At 37.1% G+C, this 18,223-nt stretch overlaps 1 protein-coding gene across 8 annotated transcripts in view; it reads left to right on the top strand.

The window, feature by feature from the left end:
* LOC103464488 (kazrin-like) overlaps positions 1 to 18,223 on the top strand; it is a 179,471-nt gene that overhangs the window by 136,423 nt on the left and 24,825 nt on the right. For all 8 annotated transcript variants that reach the window (XR_014087564.1, XM_081607043.1, XM_081607047.1 and 5 more), the window contains 2 exons: positions 14,258 to 14,449; positions 17,717 to 17,853. Coding sequence is in view for 7 of the 8 variants with exons in the window: in XM_081607043.1 (XP_081463169.1) it covers positions 14,258 to 14,449; positions 17,717 to 17,853 (329 nt within the window). In the remaining variant the exon portion in view is untranslated. The remainder of the gene's footprint in view (positions 1 to 14,257; positions 14,450 to 17,716; positions 17,854 to 18,223) is intronic.

Consider the following 18,223-nt stretch of genomic DNA (forward strand, 5'->3'; position numbering starts at 1 on the left):
ACTTTGTTTTTACAGTTTATTGTGTTTCACAAGCTTCTCTTTTATTGTGATTTTAATGGAATCTGTACAGTTAAATCCCCAAATTATGTTTCTTTTTTTTCATGCACCAATTAGCACAAAACATTACAGATTATCAAACGGAGGTATTGATCTACAAAATTACCAATTAGAAATGACACTTTTTGTAGTTTGGCAGTTGTTTGTATTCAGATGATTCACTTCTGTTTCTTTTTATTGAGGCTAGACACAAAATGGTTTCTGTAGGGATTTATTACTCATTGGAGAAGGTGAATCTTTACAGCCGAATAGATCGACCTTTGGCCTTTTCCAGTTTCAGTGGCCAGTTTTTTTCAGTTTTTATCATTAAGTGGACATTTATATCTGAAGTGAGACTACTTTCTGAGTTACATGTAAACTAGAGATGTGCCAATCAGGTTTTTTCCTGCCGATTCCGATCACCCATGAGGGCCGATCACCGATACCGATCACATAATTATTTTTCTTTTTTTAATCATAAACACTACCGGTTACATTATGTGGAAAAAGGAACCATGAATTCACCTTAATTTAGACAAAAACTTGTTTTTAATAACTTTTTCCAAGAAGAAAACTAAACAAAACAGGCATTCTGCAAATTATACTGCTATCGGTTATACTATCTTTAACAGACCAGACTGATAACATATGAAGGCTCTGAAGAGGCTAAATAATGCAAAGAGCCAAAATAAAACCTCTCAGCATTGCCAAAAAAATTCAAGTATAAAACTTAGCATTCAAAGGCAAATACAGGATCCATTACAATAAACAACCCAGAGTTACTGAATGAAAACTTCCTGATAGCATGGCGGCTAGCTGATTACTGCTAGTTCTGAGTGGCTGTTTCTGACTGAGCAGAGTAATTATGCAGAACAGGGAGGAGATCGATTATTTTTTTTAGAGATTATCAGTCTCATGTTAGGACAGCGAAAGTTTTAATACGTATGTAAAATTAATTTTTTAGGTTAGATGCTGCAGCTTTAAGCAGAGGTTTGGTGTGAGAGTCACTACCAGGTGGAGCAGAAGCGGCGCTCTGTCTGTGAAATATTACTACCTGTATCGCGTAGCAGCGGTTCAACAACGAGAGCAGAACCAGCGTCTTACATCGCAGCTCGAAGACTTAAATAATTTTGCGGGTTTAGCTTTCTGACCGTCATGCTAATCCGGGTGAGTGTTTGTAGCTGTGCGCTGCTTTACCTGCTATCTGATCCTCCATATGTCTTTTACTGCAGTGAACCTCGATGTAGCCAAACTCCTCAAGTATGACATTGTTTTTATGTCGTATTAGCTTCGTTGTGTTGATGCATTTTGACGTGCTTCAATTTTCCGCCGCAACACGCAAACTTCCCCATTCACTCAGTGCCTTATAGTTCCACATCGCTTAGGATTTGTTGCTGCGCGTTTGCGCAGTGTGAAGGAAAGAGGAGACCAGCTGCACAGGCAGGCTGAGAAATGAGAAGCAGGTGATCGGTATCGGCAACAAGAGCCAATGATCAGCGATCACCAATCATACACTTTTTCACGGAAATTTACCGATTATGATCGGTGGCCGATCGATCGGCACACCTCTAATGTAAACTATTCTTTATGAGTGAAATGGAGGTTTGGTGAGACGAAGCTCTTCACTGTATTAGATAATGAAATATCCTTGTTCGTGCTCTTTGTGCTCCTCTAGTGGCACGTCCTTGGCAGTCTGCCTAATCTGCACATAATAAATGTTTGAATCAATTACACCTATCTGCAGCTAGCTCTTCTGCTCTGACCTCAGTTGTAATGTAAACCCAGAGGTGATTAGTTTGTGTAAGCTGTTTCTCAACGGATCCTTGTACAAAATGGATTTAGACTGCATGAATTTAGATGAATGCACAGTTTCTGTTCATCGATTTTCAGCACATTTATCATCAAGAGAAATGCACATGAAGCAGAAATCACCAAGGTCTGCATTCCTGCCTGAACAGATTTAGAAATGTCTGCAAATGTCTGAGTTTAACAGAGAATGTTCAAACCGCAGAAACAAATTGAGGAAGTAAATGTTTATCGTAGATGTTGAGGGGAGCGGGTTCGCCAAAGGAGAGTTTGGGTTTCTTCCAAAGAAGGTGTGTGTAGGAGCAATGGGAACGGGAAAGGACTGGTGGAGCAAGTCTCCTACAAGCAGGGAGTAAATCATGTTGAAGAAAAAAACCTTTTCTGACTCTGCAGGAAGGAGGCGAGCATGTTTTTTTATCAGCAATAAAACAGAAGTAAATAAACTGATTGAAACAAATTAAGCTCTGCAGAAATGATTGGGGGAGAATTCATGCCAAAACTGGGCTGTTTATCTTCTGCCAAACACAACTGTGCTTCTGTGTAGGACTGCTGCAGGTTGAACAGGAACAAAACGTTTTACTCCCAAGCCGAAGGAATTCAGACCTGAACATACTGTAGTCGTTAACTACGCATGAACTGAAATTTCCTCCTCACTCAAGCACTCAGAAATACGTTTTTTAACAGTAACAACAAAGTTTTCTTCACTGAGCATCCTCTTCTGAGCTCAGATCATTCGTTTCTTTTTTAAATTATTCACATTTTTCATATTTTTAGACTTCCATTTGGGTTTGTACTGTTTTTAAAAACAACACAACACTTAAAAAAATACCTAGTCAGTTTTTAGGCAATAAGTTATTGTTTTTTTGGTGTCTGGAAAGTGACCCGTTTCACAAACCTCCTGATTATAACGTCACAAACCAGCAGGCACTATCCGTCGCCTAGCAACCCCAGGCAAAGCCTAACCCGTTACCTAGCAACCCCAGCAGAGATCCAGCATTGTTAAGTCAGCTGGTTTTACTGCTGCATGCTCTGTTCAATGGCTACTGGAAAAGATACATATTTTGTTGTTGACTTAACATCCAGAAACCACTTCATGCATTCTTGTTGACTGTGCTGGAGGCTCCACTTCTGCTTTTCAAACATGAACAGATTTTGTTTGCAGCCATTTTTATGTGCTTGACACCTGTGCTTAAGGTCTTTTGTAACATTACTATAAATTATTGCTCTGACTAACAGATAAAAATAGCCAAGTAGAATCGAAGCTGAATCTTATAACTCTCCAGAAACCAAACGGCGACGTACACAGTTGTTTTAAAGTTAATTTGGTTATTTATTTACCCATTTGAGCAGGGCTGTAACAGGTTCATCAGTCACTGGCCTGCAGCTTCAGAGTGACGTTTCACTGGAGGAATCGGGCCATGAATTTATTTATGAAGCTTGTATCATTTCGACATTCTGCACTGAAGGTTCAACACGTCTAAGAATGTCAGATCATCGACGCTCTGAATATCTGTTGTTTTTCTGGCTCTTTTGTATTTCCTTGTAGCTCTGATGCCAGCAGGTTCTGCTCTGAGTGTGTTCTGCCTCCACACTGAACCCATCACTGCTCCAGTCACTCCTCAGCTTATAGTGCAATTGAACAATACAGACACCAAAAATAAACCTGTGGCTGATGTTAAAAAGACCCACTAATCGCTGCATCCCACAGATGTAGCCCTGCTCTCTCGGGCTTGAAACGCTGCAGGAAACTACAGAAGGAACTGTGTTTATTCCAGAAGGTTCTGAGTTTTGCTTCATGGTATTTTCCAGAAATGTATTTGAAACATTTAAGCTGTACTTTGAGTCACACTAATCTACAGTCGTGCTCTTGTCTTTTTTTAAGAAAGAAGAGTGTTTTCCCTCTGCAGCTCTTTCAAACAACCCTTTTGTCTTCAGCTTTTTTCTTATTGTGTTGTAGTTAATTTTAATTTTAATAAACTATAACCGAGGCCCAGATTTAGCTCTTGGGCTTTTTGCATCTTGGAGCATAGCATGTCTGACCTTGAGGTTTTGTGGAGCATAAAAACTTCATTAAATGTTTTCCACTTGTGAATAACTTTCACCGCTGCAGAGTGATGAACCTCAAGTTGATTGGAAATTGTCTATAAGTCTTCCCAGATTGTTGGGCAGCAGAAATTGCTTCTATAAGGTCATTGCTGATGTGTTTTCTTTTTTTGTATTACATTAACAAATGCATGAAAATTGCAGGAGCTCCTGCTTTTATAGAGATGATCCCCAAAAACTTACTCAAGTAAGAGTAGCTCTATTTTAGCATATTTTTACTCAAAGTAAAAAGTAGTCATCTAAGAAGTTACTGAAGGAAGAGTGAAAAACTATTCTATGAAAATTCAACTTAAGTACAGAGTAATCGATCATAACATTTGATTTAATGGTTTAAAATGATGTAATCAAGCTGAAAAAATTTTAATTATGTGCAACTTCTGGTATTTTCAAGACAGAAATTTAAAAATGCAAATAAATAAGTTAAAAGTATTCTTTATTCAGGCAGAAGAAAGACTTTATTTACAGTGTGTGATAGAAATGGGTGTAATACTTCCAGTTACAGTTTCTAGTGTTTATTTTCACTTTTAAACGTCACATTAGAACAACAAAGCTTGTGTACAAACTAGAGGTCTCACTTCGACACAAACTGTGTGTTTTTTTGTCTACAACAAAGCTTTTGTACAAACTAGAGGTCTCACTTCAACACAAACTGTGTTTTTGTCTTTAGGCCATATTTGGAGAAAACATGTCTGTTCTTCATTCAGTGAATGAGACAGAAATTTCTGTTCTTCATTCAGTGAATGAGACAGAAATTTACTCAAGTAAAGATTAAAAGTACTCTTTAGTAAATCTATTCTGTTTTTTCTTTTTCCAAAATGTTACTTAAGTAAATGAAACTGAGTAGATGTAACTAGTTACTTCCCACCTCTTTAATGGATTGTTAATGAAATCCTTTAATGACCAGAAAATCCTATGAAAGCAGAAAAATAAACTTTGTTTTTCAACAAGCAGTTTTTACATTTTGCTGTCATCTTTAATTAATCAATAATGAGCGTTTTTATCACTAATAATTTTTGAACCTGGAAAAGACCAGGTGGTTTTATTATATCCTGTTTTTGTTGACTATTTTCTGAACCACAGGAGGAAATTACATTATTCAGTTTAAGAAAATTTACAACCTTACATTGACCCATTTGCTAAACATACTGAAATTCAAAGCTAATGCTTTGGGAAATTTAGAAATTTTCCAGGCGGCTGCTCCAGAAATAAATGTGTTTGGAGGGAAAGAATCATGTTAAGGGATCATTTATTTAAAATCTCTGGATTATCCATTTGCTTGTTGTGCAGAGAGTAAAGGTCAGAGACTCGCCAGTCGCTGCGTCTTCAATACTTTAGCGCATTAGCTTCGTATTACTGAGACAGGCTCTCATTAAAATGACGCCCCTGATACAATCACTGCTGATTTATGTACATATCTAACGTATTCTCTGCCCAGCTTTCTTATTCTGGCATGTCAAGGCTTCATCATTTCCTGCATGATGGGTTTAATCAGGAGCTGAAGCACGCCGCTGTCTTCTGAAGAATAAATCAGCTGATTTGTTTCCAATCCTCTGAAAAATTAGGATATCCCATTAAATATCCTGTTTTTCAGTACAAAATACATTTAAAAATAAAATTTTTAAATGATAAAATGCTTGCGAGTTAGTTTTGTCTTATGTGTCAAGATATTTTCAGTAGAAAGAAAAACCTGGTAATAATTTTCTTTTTGCAGTGATTTTGATTGCACTGAAAATCAGACAGATGTTGCGTGTGTTTTTTTTTCCAGATGAACTTAAGCAATAAGGAATTTGGTAATGAAATCATTTAGTTCAGCAGCAATTACAGAGAAAATGTCAGCTCAATTTCCCTCAAGGAGGCTGACACTTTGAGCCATCAGTGCAGCGACACACCTAAGTGTGTGTTTAATTTTACGCTTAGCCTCTGAGCTGTTAAAATATGCATTTATGGCTTCATTCTGGGAAATAACTATTAGAAATGGAGGCAGTGAAGAATTTTTTAACATTTCAGAAGAGCTGTTGTCAGGAAACTTTCTTGTACTTTGTTGTTTCTGTATCTCTCCTAAACACATGTCCAACTCTTTGTTATTTAGCGGTAAGCATTGGGCTGATATAAATCCTACCTACATGTAAATATTTACTGCGTAAAAAATAGTGTGGGAAAATTCGGCATTAAATGCCGGTGCTTTGATGTTCCTCTCAGTCAGTTTGATAGAAAGCTTCACCAGTTTCATGCTGGAGCTTTACCTCGATTACAAAACATCCCATCCGGTTTGCAGAGATAGTGCATCACAGGCATGTAGTTAGGAGAACAAAGCCACGTCTTACCGACAAAAAAACCCAAAACAGCTTTGGCTGGTGTGGCGTTCACAACATAGAGGAGTTTGAAAGCATTGCCTTTGAACTGCATCACTTCTTCTTATTCTCACAGTAGTTTGCTGGAGTTTTGGCCCATTTCTCCTGAAGAACTGGAGCAACTGGGTCAGGCGGACGGGCCGCCTCACCTCACTGTGGAAAAGAATGAACCATCTGTTTGGGTTTTCATCTCTAAATATATTATAAATATAGATGAATGCATGAAACACTTAGAAATGCCTTTTATTTATTTAACTGGGATAAAACAACTTCGGATCAAAAATGTATTTTACAAGAACAGAAACACAAAATCTTACCAAGTATTTTAGTTCACTTTAAATATGACAAAACTAACATGTAAGTCAATTTTCAGCAAGATGTACGAGCTTGTTTTATGTAAACATTTAATATTTATGAAAAAGTATGAGTTTAACTGACAGATTTTCATGAATAACATGTTAAAATGTTTTAAGTGAAATAATCTGCTGATGTAACTTGTACTTTTTTTCTAAATTACTTGATTAAAATCATTTCCTATATCTTCCTGAAAAGTTACTTTTAAGTTAGTTTTGTCTTATTTCAAATCTACTTGGTAAGATTTTATGTTTTTGTAGTGCTGACAACAATGCAGTTAATACATTTAGTAACAAAAATCACTAGAGTTCAATATCAACATTATTAAATAAAACCAGCTCTCCAAAAGTCAATTTAAACAGAGACATATAGTTTATTTATGCTAACTCGATGGTAAAACGCTTGAAGGAATAAAATTAGAGCAGCTTTTCAAATGAAATTCATCCTGAAGCAGAATTAACTTAGAAATGCTCATTTTAACAGTTCAAACACCAAATATGCTTTAACATATAAAGTGGAAACCATTGTAGTGCTAATGCAGAGGCTAACATCTACTGCCTTACTTATTTCTGCTCTTGGGTGATCAGCCAATCAGCGCCAAGGAAAATAAATGCTACTATTTGATTGGCTGCTTTGCGAACACAAACTAATAGGATGTCAGGTAGTATTAAAGCTATTTTAGCTTCTAAAGCTGCTTTTGTGTGTGTGTATGTATGTGTGTGTATATATATATATATATATATATATATATACCAATCCTCAACAAAAAAAACAATTTTCAAATGATTTTCTGCAAATAATTTGTACGTTCCATGAAAACATGTATGAAAATGTAAATCTGCAAATACTGAACTGCAAATAGGTGGTGTTTTGGATACAGCTCTGGAAAAAAATTTAAGAGCCCACTGCACTGAATCCCATTGAAAACCTCCAGGTTATTCCACCAAATACTGATTTCTGAACTCTTTCTGAGTTAAAATATTAGTATTGTTGTTTATAAATGAATATGAACTTCTTTGCATTATTTGAGGTCTGAAAGCTCTGCATCTTTTTTGTTATTTTGACCATTTGTTATTTTCTGCAAATAAATACTAAATTTTTGCATGTAATTTCAGCGACATGTTGTCAGTAGTTCATATAATAAAAGAACAATGTTCATTTTACTCAAACATATAGCTATAAAAGGTAAAATCAGACAAACTGATCATTCTAAGGGGTCTCTTAGTTTTTCCCAGAGCTGCATATTTACCTTAAATATATTTTGTTGTCAGTATTTTTGTATTTTAGGAAGGATCTGTTCAGACATTCATAAAAAGGAGATATGCAACTTTAGTTTTGTTAATAGACATTAAAATAAGTAAATCTGCTCCTTTGCAGAGTTTGTGTAATTTTCCACCCTCTGTTTGCGCTCCATAAGTGCAGATGTAGTACTTTGACATCAGAACGGGCTCCAGCCTGGTGAAGCAGAACGGTGGAGTCTGTTATTCACTGAATGAGGAAAAGTTTTAACTTGTGTCACCTTGTAAACTCAGTTATTGGTTGTTTTTGTTTTCATATGGCATTAATGACTCCTGCACTGAGATGTTGTTTGTTTTCTTCGATGAAAGTCGAAGCTGTTTGACCAGAGAGATCGACGCTCCTGCAGGAGACACAGAACCCGTTTTTAACAGCTACGCTTATTTTTTTCTGTCTGGGCAGTCAAATATGTGGTGGCAGTTGGGATAATCAATACCTGTTTTACAAGGAAGTGCTCATAATATCATCGTTCGCTGTAATACTTACGATAAAGGATGTTTTCATGCACTTCTAAAAGCTAAAATGTGCTTTTCTAAGAACGGATAAGGTCAATTTGATCCGTTTTATTCGCCGCAAGGATAACACTCTGAAATTATCAAAAGCTTTAAAAAAAGGAAGGTTGAAAGGTTAGTTTTAAAGGCAGGTAAATGTTTTTCCTCAATATAGAGAGGTTCATAAAATGAGAGAAAGCTTGATATTTTAAAAACTGTGACCTGGACACTTTTAGCAGAACCCTGTCAATAGATGCGTTACCCTCTGAAAAGTCTGCAGTCCTGCGTTATGCATTGCGTGTGACCTCATTATCCAGCTTCCAGTGCCTGTACCTACAAGCTCGGAGGAAAGAAACAGGCAGAACCAGCAGCTCTGGGTTGTACATGACTGGAATCAGTAGGGGGACTCTCCATAATTACACAGATTTGTAATTGTCAGTAAGTCCGAGATGGAAAACTGACAGCGGCGTTCATCACAGCTCCTCAGGGCAAAACAGCAGTCTGCTGTCGCTGCACAGGATTTAATCTGCTTTTTACATCCAGTTGTGGTTCAGTTCTCAAACCACAGACAGTTATCCCGATGCTGTACGTAATAATGTGTGTTATTGACTGAAATGTTGCTTGGCTGGTGAAGAACGGAGTTTCTTTATTATTGGAAAACTAGCAGGAACATCAGGTTATGGAGTTCATGCAGAAGAATAGAGCAAGAAACAAACAAAATCCCTAAATACTGAGGCAGAGATGGAAAATAAAACGAGGAGCGACGGAGCAGCTTTGGCTCAAGGAGGAAAACTGAGGGAGGAGACCAACAACACCGAGGAGCTGAACTGAGACTCAAAAAGAAACGCTGATCAAAATCAAGATTCACAATAAAAAAAACAGAAACTAAGAAACTGAACACTAATTTGGCAACAACTTCCTGACAACAATGTACACAAATAAGTTTAATATGGCAGGAAATTTAGAATATAAATGAACAGGGAAATGATCAAAACCTAAATCCCCAAGGATCACGGTTGATTGTGTTTTGATGCACAGATGAAGATTATTTTATAATTTCTTCACTTTATGTCGGATTCAGAACAACAAATACACTACAGCACATTTTCTTTCTTTTTTATGTATTTTAGTCCACAATGCTAAAACAAACCTGAGCTAGTCTAAACTGAAAATGCTGGAAATCGGTCAGGGAACTCCACATTGGTGCATCTTATAATCTGAGATTATTGCAGTGTTGGGTTTGTTGACAGATGTCTGTTTTTATTTAAAGGTGATCTACAATGCCTCCTTGAACATATTAGAGATTTTCTTTTGTTTCGTTCTGTGTATTTTTTTAAGGCTCTGTCACTTTAAATCCAAAGAAGACCGAAAGTGCCGGAGATCTTTTTTGGGTTGCTAGGTGACCGGCTTGGCTTGGCTGGGGTTGCTAGGTAACGGCGTAATGTGACTTAACAATCGGGAGATCTGTTTTCATTTTCTGTTTTCTAGACGCCAAAAAACATTAACTTATTGCCAAAAAGTATTTGTCTTTTATGAATTTTTAGCGCTCGGGTTGTTTTTAGAAGCAGTTGAGACAATGAGGAAGAATAAAAACATGTAAGAAGTGAATTTTGTATTATAGGTCCTGTTTACAAATGTCAAATAGTGATTATATCTCCTCTTATATGAACAAACCAGCTTAAATAAACCAAAGAAGAGTTTAGTTTTAGGTTGCTGTCATTTGAAATGCATAACACTACATCTAAAATTGAAATAGCTTTTTTTACATTTCATTTTACATATTTCTCCATAAATGTATTTTTTAGAGCAGCAGATTTCTTAGTCCTTTCTTTGTTACTTAGTCAGGTCATCTTTGTGAACAGGACTGTCTCCAAAGTTACGAATGAAACGCCCTAATAGACCCAGTTAAGATCACGTTAGTTTTCACCCTCTAGTCAGCCATAAACTCATTTATAAAAATATCATTTTTTATTTTGGTTTTGCTAATAAAAAGGAACAACTTTAAGCGTCTCATTCCAATATTCCAGCCCAATGCACACGAGGCATCTTTGATCCTTCATGTATATAAATAGAACCACTTTAATCCCTCATAGCATTCACAGCAGACTAGTTCAGCTCTTTGACCACCAATCAACACTTTTCCAACTCTCACTTCACCTTCCCTGCTTTCTCTGAGCTCTAATCATGAGCTTACGGCCTCAATAAGCTCTCAGCTGTGTGTGTGTGTGCGTGCATCTTGACAGGGCTGCAAAGCAAGAAGGAAAAAGGTTACCTGTTCCTGACCGGCCCTAATGAGAGGCTTAAATCTGGTGTTCATTGAATCGGCCGGCGCTCAGATGGAAGATGAGTGGCTCTCTCTTTTCATGCGGGAGACTCTGAGAGCTCCCTGGTCTCAGGGCGCCGCCACTCTGAGCTGGGATCAGCCAGCATGCTGCCTCTGCTGTTTACATGATCTGCCTCTGATCAAATAAGACCGCCAGCAGATGACGGCTCTTATCTTTGGGCCGCCTGCTGTCAGCATGCGACAAAGGAACCGCTCTGCCCTAACCAAAATGAGTTGTAAAGGCCGTGATTTGTTTTTCTGTTTTTGTGATGATACTTGATTTACTTTACGTTTTCTGGAATACAGACAAATACAACGGATCTGTGTGAAACTACTTCACATTCTCCCAAACTTTAGTTTTACTGTTCATCAAGGAGAGCCGGCAGGCTCACGGTAAATTTGGTGGATGAATCTGAACAATGTGGCCACTCTGGAGGAGCTGTAGAGATTCACGGCTCAAGTGGGACAATCTGTTGTGTATGCTGCAGTTCTGACCTTAAGAGAAGAGTGAAAAGGTTGTGAAACTGTTTGAATCATCCAAAATAATTCACCTTGTGTGTTTTTGTTTGCGTGAATTCTCCTTCCTTTTGTTTATGCAACATGTTGACTTATTTAAACCCTGTTTCATGTTAGATTTTAGCTTTAAAAGTTCATGTAGAATGCTGGTTTTACTGCAAAAACACAAAATTTTTGTCGAGTTTCTAGTACAAATATTTTAGTAAACTTGAAATAAGACAAAACTACTTTACAAATAGCTTCTCAGCAAGATATAGGAGTTGGTTTTAGGGCAATAATCCCTTAATATTTATGAAAAAGTATTCATTTCTCTGGCAGATTATTTCATTTATAATGATGTTAAAACAAAATAATATATCTTGCTGAAATTTTACCTGTTAGTGCACAAGAAATGAGACAAAACTAAGATATTTCCAGTAAAAACTCGACCACAAACATTTTGGTAATATTTGGTGTTTTTGCAGTGAAACCAGCATTCTACATTAACTTTTAATACTATTATCTAAAATAAATAATTCAATTTGTTGCACAAAAAAAAGGAAAGAGAAGTTACACAAAACCAAAAAAAAAATACACATGGTGAATTATTTTGGACGATTCAAATGCTGTAATTTATTTAAAGTGCACTCAGATATTTGTACTCAAAATTATACCAAAACCTTCTTGGTAAGCTCGTGTGTTTTTGCAGTGTGTGGGTTTAGCTGAAAGTCATAGATAACAATGGATAAACATCGTGAAATTTACGTTTTCGGCTCCCAAACTTGAGCCAACACTGATGAAACGGTGAGAGAACGAAACCTTTTTGAAATGACAAAAAGACAATCCTCACCGTTTTTATTTTGCTCTCTCGTTTGATCTTTAATGGCCAGGGCGACAGATTCCAAAATTACACGGACGGCTAAAACCGCCTCCAAAACGTCCTGAATGATCAAAGGTGTTGCCGGCTCGGCCCGAGGCGAAGGCATGCCAGAGCCCTGCAGCTAAACAGAGGAATAAGTGGATCAGAACCAGGAGAAGGACGTGAAAGATTGTTCTTTCTGGGACGTAACTCTGTTAGTCGCAGCCTGGTGGGCTCTCCACAGTGACAGAGAGCGATGGACTGCCCCTGCGCCTCTTATCGGAGCTGCTGCAGCGTCTGGCTGCAGAGACCTTCTCTCATTTTCACATGCAGACACTTTTGCATTTCTGCTTCCTCAGTGATCAGCTCCGTGCAGCTCCCTATGGAGGTTTCCACTCTTGTTTCTGCTAAATTTCCTCTTAATTTGATCAAATATGACAAAGGGCGACGCTGTGTTGTACTCACTGCATGCGAGTAGTTCATTGTGCGTTGTTTAAGGTTCATAAATCTCCATTCTTTAGATCCCATTAATCTCTGAAATGATGTTTTCCGGATTGCACATGTGTTCAGTCACATTTCCAGAATTCCTGAATTCATCATTTCAGGTTTTTCCTCCAAAAGCTGAATGTTTTGGTTGACTGCCTTTTTTCATTTTTCTTTCCCCTTATAAAAAGCGTGCATTCTCCTGGAACAGACCTTCCACCTCCCGTTCCCAATATAAATCATTATGACACTGTTGCTGGTATGGGTTTCCTTTATTGGTCGTTGTTTTTTTTGTCGTTTCTGTGCTCTGGCTGCACGAGCTTGTCAGCCTGCACCAGCGGATGAGATCACTCTTTATTCCAGAGTGTCGTCTCCTTAGTTTCCTGCTCCTGATTGCTTGCCGGTGTTTTCCCTTGCTGATTGGGAGGCATAGCACACAAGACGGGCAGAAAACACAGCATGAAGCAGTCACATACTGCGAAAACACAAAACATTAACAACTATTTCTGGTCCAGTTTCTACTGGAAATATCGTAGTTTTGTCTTATTTGTACCAACTTACAAGTAACGTTTCAGCAAAATATAGGAGGTTCTTCTCAGTTAATAACCCCTTAATAATTGTGAAAATGTTCTAGTTTCATTATTTCACTTGTAATAGGACACTTTCTCATATCAATCAATCAAGTTTATTTGTGTAGCACATTTCAGCTGCAAGGCAGTTCAAAGTACCTTACAGAATAAAAGCACCAGTCAACAACTGAACAGACATCACCAAAATCATCAACTGTGTTGATCGATGTTTCATTTATTATGATTCAAAAGCAACTCTAAAAATGTGGATCTTAGTCTAGATTTAAAGGAGCTCAGTGTTTCAGATGTTTTTGCTTTTTTTTTTGGAAGTTTGTTCCAGATTTGTGGCGCATAGAAGCTGAATGCTGCTTCTGGTTCATCATAAGTGAAACAATCTGTCAGTGGAACTTGTACTTTTTTTTATTACTATAAGAAATAATTGATTTAAAACAAGCTTCCGTTTCTTTCTGAGAAGTTACTTGTTTGTTGGTTTTGTCATATTTCAGGTGAGCTCAGATGTTTGCATTAGTAGCTGGACCAAAAACACTTTGTAAGATTCTGTGTTTTTGCAGTGATGCTGCTATTTCACTGCCATCCATCAGCATTTTCAGCCTTGGATTCGTTTTGTGATTTACGTTTTTGAAAGATTGAGTAAGTCGGCCCAGATCTCCTCATTTTGGGATCAGCCGATCCTTACATGTGAAGCCGATCTTATCAATCTTGGGAAAAGTCTAGAAATCAACCACTGTCCTCTTCTGCTGTCCGGTTAGAGAGGTTTGACCTACAGACCACCAGGTGTTTGCAGGTAACAATAGTCACCCACTTTTAACCATCTCAGCGACTTTCTTGCTGTATTTAGCAACATTTCTGATAAAAAAACTTGGTCTTGACCAAAATTTGAATCGGCAGCAGGTCATGCTTTTTAAAAGATCAGAAATATCGTCCAGAAGTCGGTGCACCCTTATCAAGCATTCAAGCATTTATTTTGGTTTTAATAAGCTTTTTTTTTTTTTTTATCTATACCAGATATACCAGTATTCTACTTTTGTCCTGTGTCTGTTTTTTGAATCTTTGCTCGTTTTGCCCCTCAGCGCTGCTGCGAGAGGAGGTGGTCCAGCTTCAGGAGGAGGTCCACCTGCTGAGGCAAATGAAGGACATGTTGAGCAAAGACCTGGAGGAGACGCAGGGCGGCTGCTCCGCCAACCTGCTGTCTGCCACCGAGCTCCGGGCCCAGCTGGGTGACAGGGAGCAGGAGCTGGACCGCGCCAAGGAGGCCTTACAAGGTCAGGAGAGTCGCCTCTTCCAACGCGCTCCTTTTGTTTCCAGCAAACACAGCTGGGTTTCAAAACAAACAGCTCCTCGGTAAAGGAGAGTCAGAATAACTGAGGCAGTTTACGGGAAATTTGTTCACTAAAGTTTGCTGGAGGATAAACTGTCCTGTTATTATTGTTTTGAGACCATTTTCAAGGAATATAGTGTAACAATGCAGGTTCACCCTCTGAAAGAGCAATAAACTTTAAAGAACCCTAAAGAACTGGAGGACATTTTAAATATCTAAAATAAATAACAACCAAAAACTATAAACAAGACAAGGATACAAATCAGACAAAATCATAACCAAAATAAAATGGATTATGAAGTCTCTGTTACTAAAGATGCTCCTCAGAAATATTAATAATCAGAATAGAAATTATTAAGCTCATGTTAATCATGTTGCTTTTTGTGACAGCCTTACCTAAAACTCTTCAAGTTAATAGTGGTTCAGGTGAATACCATGAGCGTTTTTCTGCTTCAAAGTTTTTATTTGACTGTTTCTCTTTTAGAGGGTCGTTGTTACGCAACGTTTAACTACAATTATTTTTAATCAACAGAAATTGTTTGGTGGATTTTTTTTAATCTACACAGGATGAACAAGATGAAACTTACACTCTCAAATACATAAAAAGTCAGTTCAAAGGGCAAATATTAAACTAAAATGTATGGAAACCAATTAATTTAAGGATGAGTTAATCCAAAATGACCTAAAACAGGAAACAGTTAGTCTAATTTAATCTGTGTGGAAAATCAACCTCTGGTCTGTCAATATGAGGCTTCAGTAAAACGAAAACCCAGTGCACTGAAGTATACTGTTACTCCTTTCTTAAACATCCCTGAAGTCGTGTTAAACATCAGTTTAATGCCTCATTATAATCATAAATAATAAGACAGTATTGTGTTATTATACTTTAACCCAATCAAACAGTGTTCTTATATTTTAATATCTTCTTCATGTTGTAGTTTTACCTTCAGAACAGAAACTACCAGTGCTGTTGTTTTAAAGTCATCCATGTTTGTTTCACTTCATTAACCTTTGACACGCCTCATTAGGAATAAATGTAAATTACTGTCTGAATAATATCAAGAGTCTCTCATGTGACTCTAGTTCTGTTCAGTTTCTTTATGCTGACATCAGTTCACAACAAAAGTCATCAAATATGAACTTAATTGGATCAGAACTCGTTCATATTTTGCTCGTTCTGAGAAGTAGGTGTTGTCCTTGATGAGCAGCCAGCAGCTGCTCAGCAGAGCCAGATTTTACCGACATAAATCATACATTTTTATTCATATCGGTGAGATCACTGGATCCTTTCTTTCTTATTCTTCCCTGCACTGCAAAAACAACAAATATATTTTAGTCTAGTTTCCACTGCAAATATCTTATTGCACTTGAATTAACACAAAACTAACTTACAAGTAATTTATCAACAAAACAGACACTTGTTTTAAGTAAATAATCCCTTAATATCTATGAGAAAGTTCTAGTTACATTAGCAGATAAATTTACATATAACAAGACAATTTTCCCATCTTATAAATGGAATAATCTGCAAATATATAGAGAGCTCTGGAAAGAAATTAAGAGCACTGTTTATTTGATTTTACTCTTTATATTTATATGTTTAAGTAAAATGAACATTGTTCTTTTATTCTATGAACCACTGACATGTCTCTGAAGAACCGAGCAAAAATGTAATATTTAAATGAGAAATGGTCAAAATAACAAAAACGATGCAGCGCTTTCAGACCTCAAATAATGTAAGGAAAACAAGTTTATAATCATTTAGAAACAACAATACTTATGTTTTAATTCAATAATAATCATGAGGTAAAAAAAAATTTCCAGAGCTGAACTATTTTTTCATCAATATCAGTGATTAAAACAAGCTCCTATATCTTGCTGTTACTTTTATGTTAGTTTTGTCTTAATTCAAGTGCAATGAGATAAAAATGCTTAAATGTGTTGTTCACGAAGAGGAAAAACAACAAAATGAGATGTTTGTGCTGGATGAGAGGAATTAAAATGAAAGTGGCTGACAGGAGCGGTGATTATCGGTGGTTTCCCTGGTTTCCTGTTCAGACTTCAGCAGGCCGCGGGTGCTGAGCTGGAAGCCCGGTAACCGTCACCGACTCCCGCAGAACAGGTTCCGGGTTCCGCGGTAACAGCGCGGTGATCTCTGGCAGCAGGAATGCAGCTGGAGTCGCACACGGCTCATGAATGAGCAGCGGCTCTCTCCTCCTCAGGAAGACACGTTTCCTCCCTCTTTGCCCACTTGTTGCTGCCGCCGAGCTGCTTCGTCTCGGTGTGGATCTGGGAAAAGACGATCAGATGTTTTCCTACTTGTTGGGAATGAGTGTCGACACGCTTTCTGAAGATGCTGCCTCCGATGAATCGGAGCGTCCAGCTGTGCCTCTTGTTTTTGTGTTGATTACCTGCTTCTTCTGGCGGATTTAAAATGAAAAAAAAAAAAGCATATTTTCATTAACAGAAGACGCAGCGCCACCCAGTGGCTTTCAGCCGCAGTTACACATCTTTATGTATGTCAGTCAAAAAGTAAAAACAGTAATAAAACTAATTATCATGTAAATTGACTTGTAATTTTACTTGATTTGCTCAAAAAGGAGCAGGTAGAAGATTAAACTCAAACATTTACCTTACCAGATAAACGTAAATTATCCCCACGTTGAATGACACTTTTACACATTTATGCTTTTTTTTCTTTTTTTACAAATAAACAATAATTTTATATAAAAAATCTAACTTTTTTTTTATTCATTTATTTTTAAATGTAAATATAAAAATAATTTGTATATCTTCTATATCTTGCTGATAAGAAGATATAAAATAAATATTTCTTTTTTATATTTATTTATAAAAATCTAAACAAAAGCATTATTTTTTTTTTTTTATAAAAGTATTTATACATTTTTATATCAATAACATTTTTGGTGTTTGAAACCATCCAACATATTTCCCAATAAGCTCCTTTTTGAACAGTTTTTTTATTTATATTTGTATTTTGTTTAAGCTCATAATTTATCTCACACACTGATATCTAATAACTCTTTTTGGTTTTTCTAATACATTGTTGTTGTTTTATTTCCGTCTCCTCTTTGATTATAACCTTCTGTCCCATGATCTGTCATAAGCATTTTTTTAGTCTTTTGCTCAGTGTTGTGTTGCTCTGACTGTAAAGCTGTTGTGAGCGTCTCTGTCTGTGTTTGTGCTGCAGCCATGAAAGCGGACAGGAAGCGGCTAAAAGTGGAAAAATCAGAGCTGGTGAATCAGATGCAGCAGCTGTACACGACACTGGAGAGCAGAGAGGAGCAGCTGAGGGAGTTCATACGAAACTATGACCAGCACAGAAAGGTAAAAGCAGCCCGGTGTTCTGAAGTTTACAAAAAGTATTTACCGTATTGTTCGGACTATAAACAGCTACTTTTTCCCCTTTCTTTGACAGACCAACAGAAATATGTGTGCAAAAGTGTTCAAAATTCAGGAGATGATCCCTGATTATCATAAATAATCTGTGACAGAGAGTAACATGTTATTAGTGAGATAATCTACCAGATGAGCTAGTACTTTTCAATAAATATTGAGGAATTATTTAGTTAACGCAAGCTTCTGTACTTTGGTGAAAAGTTACTTGTAAATTAGTTTTCTCAACTGTACTAAGATATTTGCACTAGAAACCAGATGAAAACACTTGGTAATATTTTGTGTCTTTGCAGTGTGCAGC

This window comes from Poecilia reticulata, chromosome 5, assembly GCF_904066995.2.
Source record: "Poecilia reticulata chromosome 5, P_reticulata-male-v2, whole genome shotgun sequence".
Taxonomy (NCBI): domain Eukaryota; kingdom Metazoa; phylum Chordata; class Actinopteri; order Cyprinodontiformes; family Poeciliidae; genus Poecilia; species Poecilia reticulata.